At 34.1% G+C, this 11,126-nt stretch overlaps 1 protein-coding gene across 1 annotated transcript; it reads left to right on the forward strand.

The window, feature by feature from the left end:
- Positions 1 to 2,135: 2,135 nt before the first annotated feature.
- LOC133792465 (uncharacterized) lies at positions 2,136 to 3,818 on the forward strand. The gene has a single exon (XM_062230373.1). The coding sequence runs from the start codon at positions 2,136 to 2,138 to the stop codon at positions 3,816 to 3,818; it is 1,683 nt and encodes a 560-aa protein (XP_062086357.1).
- Positions 3,819 to 11,126: the final 7,308 nt, after the last annotated feature.

Here is an 11,126-nt window from a genome sequence, read left to right on the forward strand (position 1 = left end):
AATTACGTTTTTAGGTGGTTCAAAGGTTAAAATCCTTCTACTCCACCAGTCAGTATTATTGCTATATGCTTGGTATTCTTTTACATGGTATTTCTTATACAATAGAGTCCAACCCTTTGTAACTCCCAGGGTCTCCATATTTATAGGAGAAGGCACCTGGGAGTTGGTAAGAAGGTCATCCCATGACCTTCCTACTAATCATGTCAACTCTGTGACATTCATGATTAATTCCTAAAACCTGACACGTGAAGTGTGGTCTAATCAATAGGTAAGGGGGATAATAGGCCGCACGGCCCAACCCAGTTGTGGGTGCCAGAATGCGCACGTTCATGCTGCGTGTCCGAGAAGTCAGGGATATATCAGACACGTGATGTCTGATATATGCACGTTTACCTTGCGTGGTTGACTTTATAAAAGGTCACAGCCTCCAACTCTAGCTCGTACCACGAGCTGGATGCTTCCCTCAACCTGTGGCCTTCAGAGTCCAAACTCAGTTTAATCTTGGTGAATCCTTAGGCTACATCGAGCTGAGGAGGTAGGATCTTTCGAGTGGCAGCTCCGGTCTTGGGGATGTCCACGTGGTAGACATGATTAAGTCGTATCTCATGATTAGGCCGTATCTTAGCTTGCTAATAGCCCGTAGGAAAACCAGGGCGTACAAATATAATAAAATCTAATTGTGATAACTGTTTAGTTAAACCATATGTGATCATTCTCATTGATATCTCTTTCATGCTATTATTATTGGATAACTACTGTTACGTATGACTATATTTGAAACAATGTATTTATAAGTATGTGTATAATTTGGTTAATTCTGTTACATTTGTTGAAGGGTTGATGTACGTATATATGTATGTATATTTTTTTTTTGGACACAATATAAAATTCTCACAAAATAGTAAAAATAGATTGTAAAAAAATATAGGATGCCACCTTCTCATTTATATATAGATATAGATATAAATATTTTGTAAAACTATTCACTTTGGAATAAAAAAACTTAATTATAATATAATAAGAAAATTAGATATATAGATAATCGAAAATTATTACGTAATTTTTAATTAATTTTTTATTATTTTTCAATAAATAAGTAGTTAAGATATTTAAACTAAATAAATTTTTAATCAAATTAATACGTATATATATTGATATTTTCAATTGTTAAGATATTTTAGAAAATAGAAAATGAATAAAAAAATTAGATTAAATGAGAAAATAGAAAGAGTGATTTGAAGAGATTTTAGAGTGCCACATAATATCCTTGAAGCTCTCCTTTATATATATATATATGTATAGATAACGAAAATTATTAGTTTTAACAGTTTTTTATTTTTTAATGTTAACTTTAACGGAATATTCTTATATTTAACATAATATTCTTATATTTAACAATAGTTTGTAAACACTTAAACTTAAATAAAATAAAATAAATAATTACAAAAATTAAAATGAGATATTTTTGAGATATTTTACAATAATAATTATTTAAAAATAATAAATAATTAGACAAATTAAAATATGATATTTTTGAGATATTTTATAATGATAATTATTTAAAAATAATAAAATCATACGGTTTATAACTTAAATAAAATTTAATTAAACTTAAACTCACTTATTATAATAATGTCATATTAAACATATAATATAATCTACTGTAAATTAGCAACAAATTATTAAAAAAAAAAACTAGCAAGAAACTTAAATTTAAAATCCACGTATAATATTTAATATTACATTAAATATATAATCTTTTATTGTCACTCCCAAATTCAAAAACTAGAACAAACATAAACTTAAACAAAAATAAATAAATTATTTAATTAAAATAAGATATTTATTTTAAAATTTATATGACAATAATATAAATTTAATAAAAATAATTAATAAATTCTATAAATAAAACTAACCAAACGTGCACATTGCACGTTGCTTGTATCTAGTATATATATACATGCATTTTTAATGGATAATACTATGGTTACTTTAATACTAACTATTGTTACTTTAATACCCTTTATAAGTGTATTTCGAAGTTGCTTTGTACTAGGATTTCGGAGGTGCTTCCTTTCCTAGTTCATAGCAACCAAGGGGCCTTTATAAAGAACAGGAACCTTGCTCATAATATCATGATTTTCCAGGACCTCTTAAAAGGGTATATTAGGAAGAATATTTCAGCTCGTTGCATTATGAAGATTGATCTCAGCAAGGCCTATGATACCGTTGATTGGCTCTTTGTAGAGAAGTTGCTTAAGAGTCTCTGTTTCCCTTCTAGATTTATTAATTGGATCATGATTTGTCTTAAAGGTACGAGTTACAGCCTCCTCATGAATGGTAGGATTCAGGGGTCGTTTAAAGGGGAAAAAGGTCTTCGTCAAGGTGACCCAATTTCGCCTCTGTTATTTGTGTTAATAATGGAGTACCTAACTAGACTTTTGGCTCACAACGCTGGTAAAAAAGGTTTCGGATTCCACCCTTTGTGCAAGCAGCTTAGATTAACTAACCTTTGCTTTGCAGATGATTTGATCATTTTTTGCAAAGGTAACTTCAACTCGGTGAGATTCATTCATGATGCCTTCAAGAGATTCTGTGATTCTTCAGGTCTCTCAGCGAATAAATCAAAATCTAATATCTTCTTTGGAGGCGTTAAAGATGAAGCTAAACTCAAGATACTTGATCTTATGCAAATGGATGAAGGTACTTTCCCTTTGAAGTACTTAGGTGTTCATCTTAGGCCTACTAAATGGCAGGCTGCTGATTGTGGGGTGATTTTGGACAAATTGCACAAGAATCTTAACTGCTGGGCGAGTAGGAACCTTTCCTTTGCAGGGCGGGCTCAGCTTATTCATTCAGTGCTGCTTGGTATTCGGAACTTTTGGATGAGCATCTTCATTCTGCCTTCCAAAGTCACAGCTGCTATTGATAAATGTTGTCGCGATTTCCTTTGGGGTTCTAGAGGAAATAGGAGTAAGTTTCATCTCCCATCTTGGGAGAAGGTGTGCCTTCCGAAAAATTTGGGTGGAATTGGCTTTCGTGAAGGCAAGAAGTGGAATGTAGCTGTGATGGCTAAGTATATTTGGGCCTCTTCTAGTAAGCAAGATTGTCTTTGGGTTAAATGGATTAATTCCATTTATCTTAAAAATCATACTATATGGAGTATTCCTTTTAAGCAAGATATGAGTTGGTACTTCAAGAAGCTTCTCAAAGTAAGGCAGTCTACTGACTATCATTCTTTGCAGCTTGCTGAAAAGGGAGGGAAGTTTAGAGTTAAGAAGTTTTATTCGTCCATGATTTATGCTCAAAGAGTTATATATGCAGAGACGGTTTGTAATAAACTCATTGTGGCCAAGCATAGATTTATCTATTGGCAGATTTTTAACTCTCAATTGCTGACCAGAGATCACTTGAGCCGCTTTATTCCTATCATATCCTCTCTTTGCCCTGTTTGTGATCTGGTCTTAGAATCACATAGTCACCTCTTTTTGGACTGTCTCTTTTCCCGAAGGCTTTTTGGGGAAATTAGCAGCTGTCTTGGGGTTTTTAAGTGGCCGACTTCTCAGGTGGAGCTACAGGATTGGTGCCTTTCTGCTACACGAGGCTTGAAGCACCAGATTCTCAATGCTGTTCTTGCAGCTACTTTGTATTTCATTTGGAAAAACAGAAACAATTGTATTTTTGAATTAGCTTGCTTTACTACCAGTAGTGTTAGTTCTGAAATTAGGAAAGTAGTTAAATGTAGAATCTTGGGTTTGGGTCTTCTTAGAGCTAGCAAAATGGACAGTTATTTGATCAATATTGTAGAGGGCTGGTAGCTGCTTCTCCTTGAGTTCAGCGGCTGTTTCTTTAGCTGCTGTTCTCTTTGTTTCAGCAGCTTTTGCTTTGTTCTGTTTTGTATCTGTTGGTTTTGAATAATAGATTTCTTCTCTTGTTCAAAAAAAAAAAAATTATTCATATTTATAATTGTTAATTAATATTTCTAAAATAGTTTTTGATTTTTTCAAAATTTTGGAAGGGTTACCTGATGAAAAACGTGTATTTATTATGAAAATATAATATTGTAAATTTTTCATTTTTCAAATGCGTGTTAATTTCTAAATATAGATAGTATCTCTTATTGATTGGAAACAATATTAATTATGACAAAAAAAATTAAATTCGAAATTAATATAGAAACAAATATTTACATGTTGGTGACTTGTTATACCAAGTCACTATATTGTTACATTAGTGTAATTACAAGTACACATCTATGTAGTAACCATTGTGAAGTCTCTTTTTTTTTTATATATATATATATATATTAGTTTGGGATTTTGATTCTACTTCTATGTACTTATCTAGAAAATATATTGCACATGAATTAAGAATCTTCCATCTTAAATGGAAATATAATAATTGGCCACGTTATTTCGAAGGTTGGTAGGAAACCGTGAGACAGAAATAAAAAATAAAAAAAAAAGTTAGTGAATCAAGTTTAGAAATAGTATATATTATAAAAAAAATAATTATATTAGATTAAGGAAAATGTAAAGGGGTTGAAAGTTTTATAGATCATTATATAATAATATCGGTTTTGTTTCATAAGCTGTGTGATGCTTGTAATATATATTACTTAAAATATTTTGCTTTATAAAAAAACATTATTAGCAAAAATACTTTTTAAAAAATTTCATTATTTAAATTTATTTTAACAATTTTTTAATTTTGAGTAATTTTTTTTTTAATTTTCTTATACTTGTGATTTCTAAAATATATAGTTTTTTTTTTAAGAGAAAAAACTTTATTGAAAGCAACCAAAGAGATTACAAGGAGGGAGCTTCAGTCAAAATGACTTAAGCAAGCCAAGAAGGGTACGTAGTGGTTAACCCAGATACAATTAAGAGTGTGATTCAGGGGTGTGCTTGAAATGAAGACAAGACTATAGTTAGGAAGATTCTTTATGTTATCTATAATAGTGTCGTAATCTTTGAGATTGGTCTGCGAATTAGAAACTTGATCCACAACCATTTGCAGTCTAAGAAGATACGGAAGTTGTTTAGAGAGAGCTGAGAGACGAGATTCAAGGCCAAGTGAATAGCAGAGGCTTCAGCAACCTCAACTGAGACTTTGCCTTTATAGAAAGACAACATAGCACCTTGAGAAGCTCCAGTGTGATCCCAAGCAATAGCGCCTAGACCAAAACCATATTTGTTGGGGGAAGGAGCTACATCACGGTTTTGAGATTGGTTAAATATATGGTGAAATGTTTAGGCACGAAGAGGTACTAAAACAATAAAAAATTAACAAAAGTCAACATTTGAAAGTTGACTTTTAGTATAGACATTTTAAAACCAAACTTTTGGGTCCAAAATATTTATTTGGAGTATATATAAGTACCCAAAAAGTTTGGGAGCATTTGGAGGTGTTTTGAGACACCTCATGGAGCCATATTACAAAGGCATCGGTGATACGTCGCCTCCTAGGATGTGACATATAACGACCCGAATTCCTTAATGTGGCTTAATGCATGGTTTAGGAGGTCAGGAGGGCTATAATTGATTTAATATGCAATTATATGACTATATGCATGATTATGTGAGTTGTATTATTATATGATGATAATTGCATGCATGTGGATCCATTTATTATTAGAATGGTATTTTGGTAATTTGGCTCATTGAGGGCATATTTGTATATTTTTATGCATGTTTGTGATTTATGGATGAGATCACATTATTATGTGGATAGGTTCGAGCTATTCGACATGAGACGATCTTAGAATGCAAGTTAGCGGTTGGGTCATAACGGGGTTAATTACCGGGCTCGGGGTGAGTCTGGAGGTAAAATGATGTTTAGTACATTATCGGGAATTAAAGGGTAATGAGATATGATTTAGTAATTATTTGAGAATATTGGGAATAACAGGAATTGGAGGACATCAATTATAATTAACATGATTAGTGGATAATGAATGTTTTTCCCTTGGTGGCTTAAAAGGAAGTTATTTTAACCTAGGGGCATTTTGGTCTTTTGACCTAGGGATTGTAACGCCCTGGTTACCCCAGAACAATTACGGTGAACGGTGAATCAGAAATTTGACCCGCTACCCGAGTCCTTTGGTTAAAAACGTGTTCTAAGTGTTATTATCAGGCTAAGGTGAAAATCAATAAAAAGGGAAATGATATATTTTATTAGGTACATAAAACTGTTCATGAGCTCATCAAAATGTTTACAAGTTATTTACAACTCAAAATGGTCATTACAGTTTCAAAAGTATAAACCCGCCGACCTAAGCGATAAAAATAGGGTAAACCCCCTAGTTCCTTTGAGAACTCCTTGGCCGTGGTGGTCAAGCGGCCGCATATGTACACATCACCACCTAAGCTCTCCACTCAAGGTTGGGTGAGCTTTTCCTTCCCTTTACCCGCACCACATAGCACCCATGAGTCAAGGCCCAGCAAGAAAACACAATAAAGCATGATATAATATCAACAATGATCATAATAACCATTCAGGACTATCAGTCCAAAACAGATGGGTGACAGTAGCAAAAGTCACAAAAGTGGATACAGCTCCCTCTAGCCATGTGATGATAGGGTCACCAGGGCTTAACTGATAAATGATCCTTTCGTAAGTTTGACCAGGATAGGTGTATGGTGAATACTTACCAACATAACCTTCCTCATGACCATAGAGTCATAACCCTGGAACATCGTTCCCTAGCCATGTGACAACAGTCACTAGGGCCTTATGCCCTGGCTCTGAGTACTAGTCTTAGACTAGTCAAGCGCTTATAAGTTCATCGACCTTAGGGTCGATCCAGCATTAATGCCATAGAGACATTCAATGCTGATATCAATTAGATATAATCTTCACTTGGCTCGACGTTCATGACGCTATGCCATTTCTGACTCTTAGGTCAGTGTCCCTGACTAGTCAGTGCCATATACAGATAAACAATATTTGCTAGCATTCAATATGAAATCCATGTCCACATTTATCAATTAACATGCCTTAATACAAACACGCATGTCACATATACTCAGGGTGCAGTTTTCTTACCTCTAGTTCGAGTGAAAATTAATATAAGAACGACCCTTGAGAACGATCAATCTTTGAGTCCTTTAACGGTGACCTGGTCATAACCAAATATGGGATTCCATCAATAAAATGATTAACAAAGGGTTCCCAAACCAAAACCTAGCCTCCGAGACATCGAATCCTACTAAACCGGGTAGTAGGATCGACCCCGAGGCCTAAGGCTTGAATCCCCAAGTCAAAAACCCATTTCTGGCCAAAAATGCCTCTGTGGGCCGCGACTCACCACAGCCATGCCACGGCTCACCTCTCTGACAGAGACATTTCCACCCCAGAAACCATCATAGGCCGCGGCTCACCATAGCCTTGCCGCGGCTCATTACGCAAAACAGCAAAGAACTAGAATTTTTTCCCCTGCGTTTTCCTTGAAACCAAACCTTCAAACCAGTCCCAAACCTCATCCAAACACTCAATCCAACCCCTAAACATCATCTATAACAAACCCTCATCAAAACCCAAGTCAAACATCAATCAAAACTTCCATTAATCCAAACTATCCTCAACAAAATCATAGGCTGAAAACTAAAAGAAAACAGAGGAAAACCAGAAAACTTATGGCTGAAACTCACCTCAAACTTGAGATTAAATCCCCTTCAATGGCTGAACCAACTCTATAAACTCAACTCCTTGATTTCCTAGCTTGATTCCTCAATTTGGGCTCAAAAACTTCAAAGGAGAAATGAGAGAAGATGATGTACGGGAAGGAGAAATTCTTTGCTCTGTTTTTCTACAGCCATCTAAAGTCTCATATAAATCCAAACCAAATGACCTAAATGTCCCTAGGTCACTTAAGGTTCCTAAAGTCATCTCAAGGGTAAAATTGGTACTTTCTACCTATCTCGTTAATCATAATTAACGCTCTCCAATTCCCGCTAATCTCGATAATATCAAACACCAATAATTCATATCTCATTACCCTTTAATGCTTGGTAACGCTCTAATCATTAAAATCACCCCGAGACTCACCCCGAGCCCCGAGCTTAAGCCTGTTATGACCAAACCGACAGTTTATATTTAAAGATCTTCTCATGCCGAATAACTCTAACCAATTCACATTATAATGTGGCCTCACAATATATATCATTAACATGCAAACAAATATACAGTTATGCCCTCAACGGGCCAAATTACCAAAGTACCCCTGTAAACAAATGTGGACCCACGTGCATGCATTTAACATCATATTATAATATAATTCTCATAAACATGCATACATTCATTTAATGGCATAATTAAACAAGTATGACCCTCCCGGCCTACTATTCCTGCCATTAAACACATCGGAGAATTCGGGGCATTACAGGGATAGACTTAAGGGTGGCTGGTTGTAGAATCTTTAGGCAGCAAAAACAGAGTATTCTTCTTCTCTCTCTCGATCATCTCTCCTTCTTTCTTTTCTTTGGATTTTTGAACCAAATTTGAGGATTCAAGCTAGGGAATCAAGGCTGGTGAGCTTAGGATCCTGGTTTAGCAAGTGGAAGGGGTTCAAAACAAGTCTGAGGTAAGGTTTTAGCTTGAGATTTTCTGGTTTCATGCTCTATTTTAAAGTTAGTTCTTGAGCTTTAGGTTTGATCTTAGAAATGGTTATTTGGTGTGGTTTTAAATGGTTCAAAACTTAGGTTTTGTGGTTAAACTAGTGGATATGCTGTGTTGATGATTGGTTATGATTTCTAGGTTGATTTGATTAAGGATTGGGCTGGTTTGAATTGAGAAAATGACAGGGAAGTTGGGTTCGCTGGGTCAAGTCGCGACCCACTGAGCCAAGTCACAACCTGGACCTAAGTCAGAGCCTCCCCTAAGCTCTGTCAAGCAGGCGCGCCAAGACCCACTAAGGCAAGTCACAGCCCGCCCCTGGTACCTCAAACAGATGCTCTTTGTCTTGGGGGTGAGTCGCGACTAACTAGGCCAAGTCACGACCCACCCCTTCCTTCTGTGCCAGGGAAGAGTTTTTCAAAGGTTTAGGCTCGGGATCGAATCTACTAATCGTTTTAATAGGATTCGAGGTCCTGGGAGCGAGGTTTTAGACCATGAACCTTTTACTGATTTATTTTATTAATGGGATTCCATATTTGGTTATGACTATGAGACCGCCATGGAACTTAAGGACTGATCGTTCTCAAGGGTCGTTCTTTTATTATTTCACGCTCGAACCAAAGGTAAGAAAACTGCACCTAGTATGTGACATGCTGTTAGGAAACTTATATAGAATATTTATTTATTTTCATGTAGATCTAATATTAAACTTATTAATATGAGATAACCTAGAACATGTTTCTAAAATTGAATTCAAAGAGAAATAATGATAAGAATACTTACATTATACGCAGCGGAATGAAATAGTCTTTCTTTTAGTTTCTCTAACCCTTTTATCCTTTCTGTCGCAAAGTATTACCAAGAAACTGAACTGATCTTAAATTTTCTTCACAATCTTCCAAAGTATCCTTAGAATCACCTAGACTAGAGTGGGAAATTCTCAACACATGAGATAGATACATAGAGAGAAGAAGAGAAAAGAACAATAAGGCTTAGAAAATGACTTGTGTTTAGAGAGAATGTAAAAACTATCAGAAAACCAGTGTCTCTCATCTTAAAACTTCTGTTTTCAACTCTCTCTTAACATCCATTTTATAGACTCAATTAGGTCATTTATTTAATTAAAAAATCAATAAAATAATATCCAATTAAAAGCCATATGTCAATATTATCATGGGCTTTAGGCCCGCAAAATTTCCCATTTGATTATAAGCCTGTTGGACTTAAAATCAAGACTTGTAATATTTTCTATTGATTTAATTAATTAAATAATTATTTAAATCATTTATCAAATTAATTATTTATAATTTGAACCGCAATTTAAACTTATTTATTAATTTAGATACCAATTTATCATAATTAATAAATCAGCCATAATTTCTCTTTTCTTCTCAAAATTACATAACTCTGTGAAACTATCCAAAATTGATCTGGTCAACTTTGATAATTCTAATTGATAATTAAATCAATTAATTGAGACTATCCAGATGATTTTATCCAAGGTACAGTGGGGACCATGTGCCTATGAAATCAAGCTTCAATATGTTATCATAAATCTAACAAATAAATTTACTAACTTATTAATTCCTTGTGACTCTACTAAATACTCAGAATTACACTCTTGAATTCATAGAGCGCTCTATAAGAAATATAGATACGTTATTAATTATCTATTGTTACAACCATAATTTTCACTGAATCCTCTATAGACGGTCTACAATGAGATGGGACTAAAATACCGTTTTACCCATCTTTGTATTTTATCCTTAAAACACTTAGTTCCTTGTAAATGATATTTTAATAAACTAATATTAATTATTGAAATGAGATCTCTATCATTTAGAAACTTGAACCAAAATGAAAGGAAACCATCATTTCACTTCTTCATTAGAAGCTATAGATGTTCATATCTATGATTAACACTCCCACTCAATTATACTACCGAGTTCCCAAGATGTAAGTATGGGCTAGTCCGTAGGGTAAGCTAGTAACGAACAAGTCAAAGAACTCAAATAATACAATCAATTAGAATACTAACCACTCAGAATTGAGATTGAATTGACCTATGGTCAACTATATGATATGACTAGAATAGATTATAACGGTATGTTTACTTATCCTATCAACTGTCAATATTGGTCTAGTCCGATGTAACAAATACATCCGATCTGATCTACTTTGCTAATGTTCTGGAAAGAACATAACACTTTGATGTGTAAGTAGTATATATCGTAGATTGGCAAGTTAGTGTAAATCCTGTGCACTGACTAATCTTAGGACTAACTTATTTTAATCATATAATCATATTTATATTCCACTGTGATTACGTCACTATAAATACGATCACCTATATGCTTAGGATTTAATAAAAGTTTATATTAAACAAATAATCATGAAAATAAAACATGTGAGCAAAGTGATTGACCAAGTCAAAAAATGATTTCTATTCTTTTATGGATAATAAAATGAGATTACAAAGAAATTGAGTTTTAATTAGGACATAAAACCCC

The sequence above is a fragment of the Humulus lupulus genome, chromosome 7 (genome assembly GCF_963169125.1).
Source record: "Humulus lupulus chromosome 7, drHumLupu1.1, whole genome shotgun sequence".
NCBI classification, from domain to species: domain Eukaryota; kingdom Viridiplantae; phylum Streptophyta; class Magnoliopsida; order Rosales; family Cannabaceae; genus Humulus; species Humulus lupulus.